This window comes from Lucilia cuprina, chromosome 5, assembly GCF_022045245.1.
Source record: "Lucilia cuprina isolate Lc7/37 chromosome 5, ASM2204524v1, whole genome shotgun sequence".
In the NCBI taxonomy this organism is placed as follows: Eukaryota; Metazoa; Arthropoda; class Insecta; order Diptera; family Calliphoridae; genus Lucilia; species Lucilia cuprina.
The window spans coordinates 64,991,317-65,008,515 of NC_060953.1; the positions used below are offsets into that span (position 1 = coordinate 64,991,317).

The window sequence follows — 17,199 nt, forward strand, 5'->3', positions numbered from 1 at the left end:
ATTTTTTACTTCTTTTTACAACCAATTTCTAGGAATCTCTATCTATCTATCTATCTATCTATCTATCTATATATATATCTATCTATCTATATATCTATCTATCTATCTATCTATCTATCTATCTAATTCATACAAATTGAAATTTTTTACTTCTTTTTACAACCAATTTCTAGGAATCTCTGATCAGATTCTCTAAGGTACAAAAATTTAAATGAATGTCTTTCCGTTCGTCTATCTGTCCTCTGTACATTGAGAACAATAAACTACACTAAAGATACATTTTATTTATTATTATTTTTTTTTGAAAAACTAGTATTACATGTTGTGTTTTGTCTTTTAACTAGAATGCGTAGGTTGTTTATAGTAAATTATATATTTATGTATTTGCACATACTAACATATCTAGATAGATGCTACATTAAAAAATCGAGAAAAACACACAGAGATACAAAAGGTAGAGTGAAGTTTAGTTGTATGTATTTTGTTGTAAACAAAAATGCTTGATTTATTTGCTTAGTTTGCTTTTTTGCAGATTCAACCTTTTGTTTTTTTGTCAACGTTTTTTTTTTTTTTTGATTATTTTCAAGGTAACTTAGTTTGTTAGTGGCCTTAAATGAAATCCTTAGATAATATGCAAAAAAATAAATTTCATCGGAGACTATTTAAAAGATGCGAAAAGAACGTTTAATTAACTTGTATAAGGGTTGTGATGAAATTTTGAATATTTAAACTTTTGGTAAAGATGAGTTGAATGCCTACAGAATTGTCAATAACAAAAGGTTTTAGATTTGTTAAGTCATCAACAATTCTTGGTTTCTAATCATGATTATCTTATTCTATCTTTGAGATAACTTAATCTACAGTTTGTAACAAGTATAAATTTAAAAAAATTACAAAATCGCTATTAGTTTTTTTTCAATAAATACTTATTAAACGAAGTTTTCAAACTTATAAATAAATCATTTATTAAAAATTTTTTTAAAATTAAGAAGAAAACAACAAACTTTGACAAATTGTTTTTTAAGTTGTGACCCTTCGTGTAACCAAATATTTATTTCCTTTTACAATGTTTTTGTATTTTTAAACATTTCTACTTAATCTTTATAAGATTTTTTGTTTTAAGAATTAAAAAAGACATTCACACACAATTTACTAATTGTATTTTTTATATCTTTTTATATTTCAGATCTAAAAACAAGAAAAGCTGAAAAAAAGATTTGTAAACACAACGAATTAAACGAAAATATTAACAAATAAACAAAACAACTTCATTACGAGATAGATACATACATACATGCAATATAAAACAGCAGTAAATTTTACAGATGCAAAGAGTTTTTACTTTAACGAAAATACTTCATCATCGTCAAAATCAAAAGCAGCAACAGCAACTACATTTACATTTACAGCATTATCATCAGCTAAAACAAACTAAAAAGTGACGTTATAAGTATCTTGAAGATTAACTAAAAACATGTACAAAAAGTACTTAAAATAGCAAACATTTAACAGAGAAACACGCGGTGGAGTCAAGAGAATCTAAGCTAAGAGGGGACTGTTGAAGTTGTTTGAAAAAAGCGACATACTAGTGGATGTAGCTTCTTTAGAAAAAAAACACTTTCAGTCATACATGTAGCCATCCATCCATCTACTAGAACAAATAAACAATTAAGTGTTATTTTTGTAATAAGCTAGAAAAATACACATTCACTCTCTATATATCTCTCTCTCTCTTTATTCTTCTCAGCATACACCAGAAATAAACGATAAGAAATTGGGTGCTAAAATGCATTAAAGATACAAGATAAATTGTTTAAATACGTTGTTGGATCAAGGCATTTAGGCAGATTTAAAACAGCAAATAAAACAGACACACCAGCAGCAGCAACCACAGTGGAAATCACAAAACCATTACAGCATTAAACTGAACAATATCGATTTCAAGAGTTTATATGAAAAAAGAAACAAAAAAAAAACTTTATTTTGTTTGGGCCACTATAGCGTTATACTGGCTGCTGAGATGAGCAACACAAATCAAAGTCTGACTTTTTGATTAACGTCACTTTTAGACAAAAATTAAAATTGTTTAAGTAAAAATCAACCATATTTTAAATAAGCTTTTATTGCTTACTAAAACAAACTTTGCAACTTCCACATTTTCTTGTTGGTAGTTAAGCTTGGAATGCTCTGTGAACATACATATTTTATTTTCACTCCACAACAATAAAGATGATGGGACGTTATTGAACTAAGAGTTTTTTTTGTTATTTTCCATTTCCTACATAGACAAGTTTTGCATGCTTCAACTATACTTGTCTGCGATAACGAAATATTGGAAAAAATCTACTAAACAATAAAAATAATAATACAAACGTTGCCATGTAAAGTTACAACAATTGTAAAAAAAATAACTTTTGCCTATAACTAAAGAACAATAACGATTCCTTAAAAAAAAAGAATTCTAAAAAATATCTACATAAATTGAAACAACAACAACGGAATTGGAAGGCAATCTTTCTTTAAGAGCTTTTTTTAAAAAATATTGAAAATCAAGCGCCATATGTAGTGTGTTTATAGTACCACTCAACTAACAAACTCATTGTTTATTCTAAACAGTCGCTAGCAGCCAGATAGAACAAAAACTTTAAAACAACAACAACAGCAACAAAAAATAATTATTATTATTGTTATAATATAAAACTAAATATTTATAATAAAAATATACTTGTTAGTTTCCCTTCGAACCTAAATAAAACGTGACCGTCCCGAAAAAAATTTTTGTAGAGAACAACAGATACAAATTTAAAACTACTATATTTAAATGCATTCATCATAAGTAAGAAAATAATAAAAAAACTCCTAAATAAACATGGATACTAGCAGTAATGTAACAACACCTTTAAGTCCCGACACCTGCACAAGTTCTAGTTCTTCTTCCTCTGCACCACAATATAGTGAAGATATAAGAAGACCTTTGAATGCATTGGAACTATTACCACGTCAAGGTTCTGGTTCCTCCACCAAGACTTGTGAAGTTGATTTGGGTGATGAAGAACGTGACACATTTTCTCCTGTCAGCAGTACTAATATAAGTCCCAGCGAGGATCATAATATTTGCTCTACTCCGAATATTATAAATACAGATCCTGGTTCCTCCTCCTCGTCGGGGAAGGATAATAAACATTTTGAAGGTCCCATCCTGCCACCGCTTAAATTAAAAATCAATAATTCATTAACGAACAATTTACATCCCACACCTTCTAAAGAAGAAAAACAAAGACAAAATGAGGAAATTGTTATACTAGAAACATCATCGATTTCTTCAGAGACTGGTTCTTGGGAATCGGTATTTCCTCAGGCGGCCGCAAATGCCGCTGCCAATAACACAATACCACAAGCAGATGTGGATTTAACCAACTACTGTGTTGGTTTGTTGGAGAAAAATTTTGCCGCCAAAGATAATTGTAAATCATCGCATAAAGAAGAGCCTTCATCTTCCTACACGCATTTAGCTATAAAAAACAAGGATTTGGATTGCTTAGAGCCGTTGGCTAGAGAACGTACCTATTCGGCTGGTCATTCGGTAACAGCAGATACTAGTTCGTTAATAAAAGGCAATAGTACTTCTTCGCTGCAACGTGATATTCTCCTAAATAAGGTAGAAAATCCCATGACAGCTTCACAGACTAGTGCTTGTTTTATCGATGCTTCTTCGCTGTGCGATGAAGATGAAGTGGAGCCTTTTAAGCCCTCAACACAAGCACAGGTTAAGGCATCAGCAGATGATGATTCACCCACAAAGAAATTAGAAACATTCCATAAAGCATTTGCCAGGTGCAAAGTTAAATCTAAAGATCTAGCCGATGAAACTAATATTAATACACCGCCAGACAGACCTAAATCTTCATCATCATGTTCATCAGATGATGATGCTAATAATGGCCATAAAAATGATACTCAAATGTCGAATGAATCGGTAAGTAATTTGTCGGATGAGGAGAAACTCTGGAAAAGAGATCATAATAATCCCAGCGAAACGGAGAATAAGTTAATCGAAAATCATAAAAATGGTCTAATCAATGATGACCCTACCGAAGCCTCAGTGTCGTTAGCTCATGATGTAGACTCTTCAGACTCCTCGGATTTATTTAAAATGCGTCATCCTTTGGCCGAAAGAAAATTTACCAATTTCTCCTCCTATCATACACAGAATCCGACACAGTATACAGCTTTACCACTACAACACACCAAGCTACTCAACACTCACATGGCAACATCAAATCAACACAATCAAACGGGGGCTCATAGTGATGTCAGTTATACTACAGATTATTCTTCCTCTAGTCCGGCTCCTAGTTTAGTGTGGTCCGAGCATGAACATAGACCTAGTCATACTGCACAGCAGCAACAGCCAGCAACACGGCATCATTTAGAGGATTATGAAATAACAAAGCTAAAGCCACATTTATTGCCGGATACTCCTCACAATTCAATAGTGCATATAGAACCCAATACCTCTTCAAATACATCCTCCATACATCGAGATTACACTTTATCGTCATCATCCTTTTCACATCATCGTGATTCTGGAGCCTATTGTAGTGATGCTACCGATTCTCCGGTACCCATGCCCCGAACACCAAAACGTTCTAAGTTTGATGAAGCCAATCCCATAATTTCAGGTGGTTCTTGCATAGCCGACTATCAGCCGAAAAAGTGTGACAGTCCTTCTTTAAAAAGACAAATCGAAACTTGTCCTATTGTTTCGGGTGGTTTCACATCGCTTGATTTTGAACCCACCCGTCCTGTAGGGGATGAATATGATGAGGAGGTGGAATTAAGACACAAACCTAAACCTAGAAAACCTTTACCCGGCATAGCTTCTTGGGTGGTGGATATGGGCGACTGCCAAAAAGAACGACGTAAAAGCACTAGCTCAACCTCTAGTTTAGAGACTTCACACACTAAATTTAGAGAGCGTACCGATTCTAACAGTTCGAATAAAAGTGGTTGTGGCTTCTTTATTTCTCTCGATGATATGGATAAAAAGCCGAAAGAGAAGAAAATTAATACAGAATCCCAAATGAGTAAATCGTTTAATGGTCCGTCGAACTCAAAGTTTTTTGTTAATCTCTCCACCAGCGAGTATAAAGCAAAAGAAGACAATGATTTGCCTCATCAAAAACCGGCCGCGAAACCTGATGAAACATCCAATAACAGTTCGCAAAATAACATCTTTAGCATGTTTATTGATTTCGGAAATGGTGATAAAAATTCTAAAATCAAGCCACGCAAAGAACCGTTTAGTTTGGCACAACGTTTGAGCAGTTCGTTGACCAGCCAAAATCAAAAGAAACTTGAGGTGGAAAGTGTAAAGTCTTCTGCAAGTTCTACTGAGACGTTAATGTCTAAATCGAATCAACTTAAAAATCCTACTGAAAACGAAATAACAAATACCGGAGAATCAAAGTCTTTGGACTATAAAGTCAATTTGGATCCACCCATAACAGTGGCGGCCATACGCAGAATATCCATGCAGCAAAGAGCTCAACATGAAGCCAATAAACGACACTCTTGGAGCAACAATAGCAACAATCCCAATGGCAATACGGAATATAAACGCTCAATAAGTTTAACCAACAATAATGATAAGGATAATGGCAATAAGGGTCTAATGAGTATAATAGATAAATTGCCTATTATCTCAAAAACTTCTTCACTCTCGGTAGACAGTTCTCTATCACCCTATGATGATTATACAGGCTCGAAATCAGAACTAAGCACTAGCTCTGGTGGCGAAAGAGAAGAAGAGGGGATTGTTGGTGGTGCCATGACAAATCGTATTAAGAAACGTCGTAGAGATGTACAAATAAATGAAACTTTTGATAAATCTAGTTTGGCTTCCATAACCGATGGTATTCTATCTAAAGATCTTTCGCCTATATCTACAACTGATACAGATGATTTAACCTTCCAACAGGATGAAGAACAAGCGGCTCGTGAGGCTGAAGAGTCTTTGAAGAACTTACAAGCTGCAGCATCAACCTCTTCTCAAATACCCATATCAACTCAGAATCTTGCCTCATCATCGTCCTCTTGTCGCATGTCGAACATCATAATGGAAACGATAGTTGAGGCCAAAGAAACTTCATCACCAAAGAAAATACATTCGAATCTAACAATGGATTCGCTGCAAGCCACCATAGAGAAACAGAAAATGTTGCTGGAAACTGTCAACGAACATGCCGAGGCCGATAAGACTTCTGGTACGACGGCTACAACATTTGTAAAGCTTTCGGATATGGATAAACCAGTGAAGTTAGATTTAAAATCTCCCGAACGCATGAGCACAAGTGTCGGTGGTAATCACCGGCAAATAAATCGTTTATATCGTGATGATAATCGAGCCAGACCTCATTCCTGGACGATGTCCCGTTCCACAGGAAACACTTTTCAAAATTTTACCAATTCGGTGGAAAATTTGCGCAGTTTATCCAGACTGTTTCCCAATTTCTCTAAGGAAATATCTAATTCTCTACCAAATGATATGGCTTTAGATCACATGGACTATATACAAACCGATTTAAGTGCCGACTCCAGTTTGGCTTCAAGCATTAGCAGATCAGGCATGGATGAGTCTTCGATATCATGCCGTCAACCCCGACGACTGGGAGAAGATTTGCTGAAAATGTTTTTGCAAGAAATCGCTACAGATATGATTGTGGAAGTTCATGGTCGGCGCATTAAGGCTCATAAATGTATTTTACGTTCTCGTTGCCAATATTTTGCTGCCATGTTGGCGGGCAACCAATCGACTAGTGTGGTCTCGTTACAGGGTTACTCTTACTCAGCTGTACATTTTGCATTGTGTCACATCTATTCGGGCGCTTCGCATCCACCCGATGGTATTAGCCTTATGGAATTGGCGGCTTTAGCCGATTTGCTAGGTTTGGAGGGTTTAAAGGAAGTTACAGCTCACGCTTTGAAAACGAATTATTGCCATAATTTCCATAAACCCTGTTCGGGTTGTATTGATGGAATTTTACAAGTACTGCCGGTGGCATTAAATCATGCCTTGGATGATTTGTATCGCAAATGTTTAAGATGGACTTGTCGCCATTATTTGAAGGTGTGGCCCACTCGTCAGTTTGCTCAATTGCCTGGAGATATTTTGGGTAGATGTCGTCAACAGATTGTTGCTTATTTGGTAAATATAATTTGTTAATTTAACTTTTAATTGTACATAAAATAGAAAGATTAATATTGTGTTTTTCTAAAATATCCTTCAAGACCTCCGAATCCGTTTTGGATTGCGTACTGGATTGCGACAATTTATTAGCCCAATTGGCTACATATCGTTGGGGAGGTGTTTGCGAAAATCTAGTGCGTGATATCTTAGATGCTGCCTACACTTATATAGCAGAGCATTTTGCCAGCTTAATTGCTAGCGATTCTTTCCTTTCCCTGGGTCATGATCGTAGTTGTCATATACCACGTTTGGAAGGTGTGCTCCTAAGGACAGCTTCCTCCCTAACAGCAGATCAGGCGTGCCGTAGTTATCAACGTATTACCCGTCTTAATACTGTGCTCCAAGCTAAAGTCATACAAATGCCTGCTGGTTTAGGAGAATTGGCCAAAGAATTACAAGGTCTTCAGGAGGAAGATCTGGACTGGGATGTTGAGTATATAAGGCTTGTTAGTTCTTTGTTATCTGCCGTCGAACAGTGTCTTATTCGACAATGCTCCAGGGCGATGAGAGTAACAGCCTGGCAAAGAATGGATTTGGATTTAAGAAAGAAAATTCAAACGTTGGCCAGATTAACAGAACCTTTAGATTTGAAAAGAGGCAAGCCAGTTTCGAAAGCATTTTCATTTGGTGGCAGTACTAGAAATCAAGATCTGCAGCAAGTTAAATTGGCTATACAGGCACATTCGAAGAAAGCCTTGGCAGGCGATACTCAGCTGTATAAGGCCACTCAGACCCACGATGCGGTACAAACAACCGAGCGGGGTGTGCAAGCTAATCATGATTTGAGAGAAGGAACAAGTAAGTTAATAGCAGAAACTTGTTTTACTATTTTCCTTTTCTTAATTCGCAACGTACAAATTTTTATCTTTTAGGTCGTGTTTTAAAATCAAATTCTCGTGCTCATGTTCCACAATCTCTTCGAGGTATATCTCAAAGTACCGTCGGCTCAGAACGTAACAGTGTGAATACCAATTCCGCTACACACCGCAGAACTAAATCAGAGGCTACAAAATCTGCAACAACCAAAACCACTGAACCAAAGAAACCCGTCGAATTGAGGGCGGCTGATTCTACAACTAAACCAAAACCTCAACCTCTCAAGCTGTCCGATGTGAGGCCTCGTTATTTGGAACCCAAGAAAACACCCACTACGCAGGGACCGGTTCGCAGCAGCACTAGTTCAAGTATACCAGCAAGTCTGGCAAAGAAGCAAAACTACCAGCAATCTTCAAGTGAAAGTTCAAGACATTCAAGTCCTGCTGCACGTAAACATCTCAATGGTAAAGCGGCTACCATAAAATCCACCAACAACATGTCCTTGGACAGTTTGGCTTCAGCTTCCTGTCGTCCGGCAAGAAGTAAAACTAACAAGTCTTCCGATACTGAACGTTTCTCCGACATAGGGGTCGATTCATTAAATGAAAGCATGAAAAGTTCAGTGATTACTAATAAAACAGCATCACGAGAATCGCTAACATCTGCTCGCTTGGCGCGACCAAAAAATGTCAAAGCAGACATCAACACTAATCAAAAGAACAAAACTGTCAATGGCACAACAAAACCATCAAGACCTACTAGTTTAGGTCCAAGAGCACCTAAATATTTACAACAAAAAATAACTTCCACTGGTTCCAGTCCCTCATCAGTAACCACCACCAAATCGGCTCACAGTCGCCTATCATCAGTTTCCTCGAATCAATCATCAAGAGATATATATAAACGCTCCATTTCGGTACCGGGTAAGAATGATAACCCACCGGTAACAAAACACAGTTTCCTATCGGCCAAATCTCGTGAAATTTTAGCCAGACGAGCCGAAAAGGAAAAGAATAAACAACAAGAGAATCCTAAGAATTCACAAGAGGCTCATAATGCCAAAGAGGAACAAGTCAAACAATCCAGCGGTCACCCGGTAATGCGTTCAGCTTCCCACTCCTCTGTCATAACCAGTCGTAATGGACAACCTTCAAATATACCCACACGTAGACCGAATACTTTACACTTGAAGAAAACCACCACTCATGGTATGGCTGTAAATAAAACCAATTCACAACAACAACAACAACAACACCAGTCAACTAATAACAAAAACCGCACATTACAAAATTCCAATGAGATTTATCAAACTGCACAGGCTGTTAAACAAAAGATCGAATTGCTCATAAAAACTTCCCATCATAATGCGAACAATGAAAATAACGATATCGATCATCAGCAGCAACCATCTATTGTGGTCGCTTCAAAATTAGAACGTTCGAGTACATTCTGTAAAGATTCCGCCGATGTCGATATAAACGAATTACAAATAATCGAATAAAATGTGAAGGAAGGGGTACAGGAAGAAGAAGAAGCACAGTGTCAAATGATGATGATGATTTTAAAAGAATAGATGAAGATGTGATTTTAGAACCTTAATTACGGTTTATATTGATTGAAAAAACTCTTAAATAAAATGAGGTAAATTGTAGTAATTACTAAAGGTTTGAACAATCTATAGACTAGTCTATAGACTGGTCCATTGATTTGTCTTAAGACTGGTGCATAATCCAGTCTATAGACTGGTCTAGTTATCTAGGTTAAAGCACTAGTCTATAGGACTGGTTCCTTATCGAGTCTATAGATTTATCTATAGACTATATCGTAGACTAGTCTATATACTGGGTCTTAAACTAGTCTATAGACTGAATCTTAGACTTGTCTATAGACTGGGTCTTAGACTAGTCTATAGACTGGGTCTTAGACTAGTCTATAAACTGGGTCTTAGACTGGTCTTAGACTAGGTATTAAACTAGTCTATTGAGTGGGTCTTATACTAGTCTATAGACTGGGTCTTATACTAGTCTATAAACTGGGTCTTAGACTAGTCTATAGACTGGGTCTTAGACTAGTCTATAAACTGGGTCTTAGACTAGTCTATAGACTGGGTCTTATACTAGTCTATAAACTGGGTCTTAGACTAGTCTATAGACTGGGTCTTATACTAGTCTATATACTGGGTCTTAGTCTAGTCTATAAACTGGGTCTTAGACTAGTCTATAAACTGGGTCTTAGACTGGTCTTAGACTAGGTATTAAACTAGTCTATTGAGTGGGTCTTATACTAGTCTATAGACTGGGTATTAGACTAGTCTATAGACTGGGTCTTAGTCTGGTCTATAGACTGGGACTTAAGCCATAGATTGGACAATAGACATTCTATAGACTATTACATACACTCATCAATGGAATAGTCCATTGACTACTCAATTCATCAACATTCTTTACATCACTATTAAAAACTATATCAATCTATAAAGAATTTACCACAAATCTTTTGTTTTAAATAACAATTTATATAACTTTCTCTTGCAGATTATAATAAATACTACCGTTTTTTGGATTATTGGATTCTTAAAATTTGGCTTCAAATATTCTTAAACAGCAACTCTAGTCAAAAACAAAAGTAATTAGTTGCTTGTTAAAATTAAAAACGAAATTTAGCAAGCTTTAGTTTGACACCTTAGAAACTTAAACCAGGATTAAAAAGAAAAAAACAAGAAAAGATTTAGTAATAAAAACAAAAGTTTTTGAAAATTTAAAATGAAAAAAAAAAACTAAAGCACAATATTACAAAATACAAACAATATTAAGTTTACAAAAAGCTAAAGCAGAAACTAAAAAAACCCGCCCCTTTAAAGGAAATAATAATTAAAATAACCAAACTTACATACATACACATACATTTAATAAGAAAATTTGAATTGAAATCTTAAAACAAAACAAAAAAACTTGTCAATCAAAATTCAAAACAGCAAAGAAAATAAGTTTGTTTTTTTTAGCACATAAGTTAATAATATATAATATACAGTACATTACATAGAAAACCATTTGGTGATATTATTTAGGTTTAAAACTTTGAATCATCAGAAAAAATAAGAATATTTAACAAAAAAAAAAACAATTTAATAATTAGTTTGGTTAATTAATAATTTAGAATTTGGTATTTTGTGTAAAAAAAATTAACAAAAGAAAACGAATGAGAGAATTACACAGGAGTTTCAATAGCAATAGAATGATCTCTTTAAAGCTTTTTTTCGCATTTAAAGCTTTATTTTTACTCCTATTTAACACTCTACTCATTTGGCCACAGTTCCATGTTGGTTTTCTACAAATTGGCTTAAATATATTGCTTTGCATATTAAAATAAATAAGATTAATAACTGCCTTCGGGTTTAAAACTATTAAACTCAACTTACTCTCTTTTTCTAAGCTTTTACTGAAAATCTCTTGTAGTTTTTTTTAATTTAATTAAAAATTTAATTCTGTTTTTTTAACAATGGCGTCCGTTTTGTTTTTTATACATAATTTTTTTTATATAAAGCATGTTTGTTTTTTGTTGTGATTTTATATGATGTTTTTTTAAATAATATTTTTTATAATGCAAATATTTTTATAAAAAGCTTTAAGCTCTCTTTCTCACACAACCACACACTCTCCCTTACACGTACGCCCTATTTATCTCTTATTACACATTGTGTTTAATATAAAATTAATAACATTTTTGAGTCAATATATTTACATATTTAAAAAAATTGTGTATTAATTTAAAATATTTTGTTAAAACTAAATATTTTTTTATTACATATATAATTTTCTTGAATATATCTTTTGTAAACGGCTCATTAAGTTATAAATTAACAAGTTTAATTTTTTTTGTGTAAGAAGTTTTTATTATGTATGTTTTTGTTTTTCTCCAAAAAGGTTTCTGCGAAACGTCTTATTAATTTTAATTTTTTAAATTTTAGTTTATTTAAATTTCTTAAAAAAAATCAAAATTTTTCTTATACTTTTTTGCTTTAGTTTGAAGTGATTTACAATTAATTATATAACAATATAATTTTTTATTATTTTTTTATATATATTTATAATTTTAATTTTTATATATTAATTATTTATAAAATTATATAAGTGTGTATAATGTTTAAGTAATCTTCTTAAAATATATATTATAATTATGAATTTAATATCGTTTTTTCTCTACTATATACTCTATACTTATACCTATATATATTTTAATAACTCTCGGCTTTTTTTAAACAAATTAAAAAAAAACAGAATTAAGCAAAACATACAATTTTCAAAATAAATTAAAAGAAATAAAAACAAACAAACAAAATTATGTATGAATACAAATAAAGAAAACAAAAAAAAAAATATATTTAGCAGAAATTTAATTTTGTTTTATTAGAAGTAAAATCGTAAAGAAATAAAAGAAGGTGGTAAGATTATAAACAAAATAAATTGGTTCTAAAATTAACTTTTAATTTTAGTCTATAGTCCAATCTATTGTTAAGTCTATAGTATATTTTATTGTCAAGTCAATAGTGTAATCTATATTCTAGTCTATAGTCTATTTCAGTCTATAGTCTTGGTTATAGTGTAGTCTATAGGTAAGTTTATAGTCAGTCCTATTCTAGTCTTCAGGGTTTAGTCTAGTTTTGTATTGTCTAGTCTACAGTCATAGCATTGTTAAGTTTTACCTACAGTCTATTTCATAATCTAGCCTGTATTCTAGTCAATAGACTAGCCTATAGTCTAGACAATAATCTAGTTATTGGTAGTCCGAAACACGAATTATGTCTATTAATTGACAAGACTTTATTTTAGTGGTCACAAAGACCCACACTGTTATAAGTTGAGCATTCCCTCAAACATGTAAGAAAATCGCTAAATAAATCAAAGAGATGGGCAATGACGACCTTGCACCACGACCATCCTTCCCTTCTTACTATAATAACACATTACTGCACCAACTCGAACCATCAAATCCATCAGTTACTTCATACTCTCTATAGAATGCAAGTAGACATCAGAAAACTCCACCTCGTATACCCAATCTTTCCATTATTAGCTCAAATCCAACATTTTATTAATCGACAGTCATGCTCTGTAATTCGTACTGCTCCAGCATCTAGGAACGATAACAGAAATGTATTTTGAAAATCATATTTGTCATGTATCAGTCTTTTAACCAAGCACCCTCTTCCCGCGATTTGGGTTTCAACCACAGCCGCTACGTAGATCCCGAAGGAACCTCAACCAACTGACCAGCCAGGACATAGTCCTGCCGCCAACTGACCACCCCTAGTACCAGATTATATGGTGCTCTGGTTAGACCTCTTTTTCAATTTATGCAAGGACTTGGCCAGGCAGTAAATTGCCAACACCAATTTATAGTCCGGAAGACTACAGGTATTGATGGCACCTATCTACCCCTGGATTGTAATACACCATGATGCGACACTCATCAAGGAAACATGCCCGGGGGCATATACATATGTAGACAATAAAAAAATTTAATATTTTTATTAAGCTAAACGGCAACGGAACGGCAATGTGGTGTCATCCCATCTTATTAATGTTCACAAACCCGTCTGCCATCTGTAGTGCCGCCATTATTGCAGTTAATGATTTAAGTGACAGTGGGCAGGCTTTTGAAAAGACAACTACAGAGTAGTATGAAAAATGCGGCCCACAAAAGGAATTTTCTCATCCATATTGCAAGAACATAAAAAAACATAATACCCAAAGCTAATAACAACATTGCCAGGAATGTATTACAGAATAATCTAATATGTTTGCAAAAATATCGGACTTTATACCATAAAATCTAGTCGGTTTTATTAAATATGTCCCACAAATAGATAATATTTCGATATGATACACTGGAAATTATTACATATTGCAAAATTGATGTTGCAGCAGCGATACGTGTAAAGGCGGTGTGACTGAGTTGACAATCCTTGGTCGTTGTTCGTTAAACTCCGAGTAGTTCCGGCGCTAATAGGCAATTGTCGTTGGATCGAAGCTAAAAAGTAAGATGTTTTAATCTATTTTTTTTACCTTTTAAATCCCTATAAATTCCCATCATATAACTTAACTTTTATTTTTTAAACCTAATTTTGAATTCTAAAGTTTGCAATCTAAGCTTTAACGTTACCAACCGTTGTTTTCTACGTCAATAACAGATTTTACTTCTACATATAATTTCCAAAAATATGTTACATTTATGTTACATTAATGTTACACTTTCTTTAAAATTTATTATTTTAAAAGCCACGTGAATTTGTAAAATTTATTAGTCAAACACTTGTTCAAAATAGAAAAGAAAAACGAATTTACATTTAATTAAATTAATGTAATGTAATAGAATTTATTAATTATATTTAAAATTATTTCTTAAATATATAGTAAAAATGTTTTACAATTTAATTTGTAAATAAGCTTTTACATAAAAGAAACAAAATTAAAACTGAAAAGAAATTAAAATAAATAAAAAAAAGATAAATAGTTTAGGTTGTAGTAGTTTGCGGCGTTGTTGTTTGTTGCTGTTGCTGCTGTTGTTGTTGCTGTTTAGCCTCTAAATTGGATTGTACCCAAGCATTAAACACATTACGACAATGTATTACTACACATTCATTACTACAATACTCATCTTCCCAGTCGGGATTAATGATGGCACGTTTATTACAATTTTCACGTGTACACTTTTGTACCGCACCAGCTTCTGTTAATAAACGCATTTGTTCTTCGGAAGGTGCTCCTGAATTTGCTGTAGCATTTGTGGCCGTTACGGCTGTATTATTGTTATTAATTACTTCGGTATTTTGTTGATTGTTTAGATTATTTACTACGGCTGGTGTTGGCGTCATTTGTTGTACCGTTGTTGTTGTTTGTTGTTGCACATTGGCCTCAGTTTGTACGGTTTCATTAACATTTGCTGTTAGTTGTTCTTGTTTCAATTGTTGCTGCTGTTGATAGACACGCATTTGTTTTAAATATTCGATTTTTGCTGTTTCATTCTTTTTATTGTAGACATTTTTGTGTGCTGGATCTAAAGCATCCCACATGGAAGCCACTATTTTAGATAGCTCTTGAAAAGAACAAGAGGGATTTTGTTGTTTAATAGCACTTACAGTATCACGAAAGAATAGAGCATATGCGGACAAAGGTTTGGCAGGTTCATTTTGATCTGATGGAACCATTTGCTTGCGAGCAGCCATAGTTGTTGGCCCGGTAGTGGGCGAAGGTGTTACAACACCTCCTCCTCCTCCAGTTGTCCCGCCAGGCAGAACATTGTTTAAGTTATTGATATTCGTTTGTAGCACTGAATTGTTCATTGAATTATTTGCCGTTACGTTAAATGATTCTTCATTAGCCGTATGGTATTCATCTGACGTATTATGAAGACTAATCATACGTTTTGTCTAGAAAGTGGGGAGCACAAAAGAACACACAATAAACTTTATAATAGCATAAGAATATAAAAATAAAACGAAAGAAAGAGGAAAAGATAATAATGTTATGTATTGTGGCGGTATTTGTTTTTAGTTAAATTAAACAAAAACACTAAAAATAAACTCACTAACAGCTTCTTCATTGGTTTCGTTTTTAAAACAAACTAAAATTATTTAAAAAAATATTATTTAAAGCTTTAACATGCTGCATAGATTAAATATACAAATTACATACACAGTTATTACACAGTTATTAGTTACACAGTTATTAGTAGGGTGATTTAAAGAAGAATATATAACACTCAATTTAGAAAGAATTTTTCATGGATTTGAAATTCTGCAAACAGTTTATTTGAAAAAAGGTATTTTTAATATGGATCAGAAATCAAAAATACTACACATACTGTTGTACGATTTAGCCAAGAAATAGAACTTCAAATAGCCTTAAAGAATTCACACTAATGTTATTTTCTATTTTTTTTTTACAATTATGAGGCTTCAATAAAAAAAAAATTTTTTCAAATATTGTCCTTTCCTACCGTTGTTGGTGTATGCTGTTGTTGTTGATACATATACGTAGCAGTATTTACTCCATGTCCTCCCAAAAAATTCGCTGTGGGAGTGGAGTTGGATGAAGCATCGCCCATATCAAAAAGTTCATCACCAAATGATGGTGTATGAAATTGTGTATTCATTTTTAATGAAAGCTTTTTTTACTTTTTCAGTTTTCTATATAATTTTCAATGTACAATTTTTAAAATTTGTACATTATTTCTATAAAAAAAGAAAGAATATTCCACCAAAAATTTCAATTGTTTGCTTTTTTTGTTGTATTCACTTTATTTGACATTTACTTTTGCTCACGTATTCTTTATGATAAGGAGTGTTACTGTAACTTGGCAGCACTTAACGAAAAATCCAATCAAACAGGGATGGGAATATTCGATTAAAAAAATAACGTAATTAAAAAAGAAAATAATTTAACGAAGAACTACGTTATAATGGACAAAAATCTGTTAACCTAGATTGAGATACGCAGAATACGAACATAACATCGAGATATAATGTCAAAAAAAAAAAATTAAGAATACGTTATAAAGACATTTTTTATAAATTTCTTCTTCTTCTGCCTACAAATTAAGTATTTCAAACAGATGGAACTTCTGTTTCAGAGGTCTTGCAAACAATGTAAATCTCATCCTAAACCTTCACTTTTCCACTCCTTTATAGTATATAGCTTTTTACTGATGGATCAAAAACAAACAAAGTTGTTGATGGAAACCTATACATTGAGGAATTTAGAACCAAAACATCTCAGTAAACTCACTAATAAGTACTGTTTCTCACATGCTGAGATTTCAGCGATAAAAAGTCATAAAATTAGCTTCAGATATCTAACGGAGATATCAGAATATATACTAATATTCAAACTACTATTAAATCTCTGATCGGCGTATACTATACATCAAGACTTGTCCAAGAATATCGGTCGTCACTTAATAAGATTGCGATACATTCAACAGTAACCCTTGTTTGGGTCAAAGGACACGGGGACATAACCAACAATTATATTGCTGATACTTTGTCGAAAATTGGGTCAAGATTGTCTACTCTGGACATAGATCAATTCTATAGTGTCCCACTATAAATGTAATAGTTTAACTCAAGACCGCTG

The 17,199-nt window shown here is 33.3% G+C and overlaps 2 protein-coding genes across 3 annotated transcripts; one reads left to right on the forward strand and one right to left on the reverse strand.

Annotated features, from left to right (window-relative positions):
• The first annotated feature begins 1,186 nt into the window (after positions 1-1,186).
• LOC111675066 lies at positions 1,187-11,845 on the forward strand. Its single transcript, XM_023435779.2, has 4 exons — positions 1,187-7,207; positions 7,291-8,047; positions 8,122-9,706; positions 10,600-11,845. The coding sequence occupies exons 1-3, from the start codon at positions 2,870-2,872 to the stop codon at positions 9,564-9,566; spliced, it is 6,540 nt and encodes a 2,179-aa protein (XP_023291547.2). The 5' UTR covers positions 1,187-2,869; the 3' UTR covers positions 9,567-9,706; positions 10,600-11,845.
• Positions 11,846-14,455: 2,610 nt separating this feature from the next.
• On the reverse strand, positions 14,456-16,349 carry LOC111675058 (TOX high mobility group box family member 4-B). 2 transcript variants are annotated; one of them, XM_046953006.1, is made up of 2 exons: positions 15,653-15,691; positions 14,456-15,494 (listed from the first exon to the last, which is right to left on the reverse strand). In XM_046953006.1, exons 1-2 carry the CDS (start codon positions 15,665-15,667, stop codon positions 14,580-14,582), a joined length of 930 nt encoding a protein of 309 aa, XP_046808962.1. In that variant the 5' UTR covers positions 15,668-15,691; the 3' UTR covers positions 14,456-14,579. The 2 variants fall into 2 exon arrangements, with proteins under 2 accessions (XP_046808962.1, XP_023291525.2); XM_023435757.2 differs by lacking the exon at positions 15,653-15,691 and adding an exon at positions 16,064-16,349 and having other exon boundaries at positions 14,458-15,494.
• Positions 16,350-17,199: the final 850 nt, after the last annotated feature.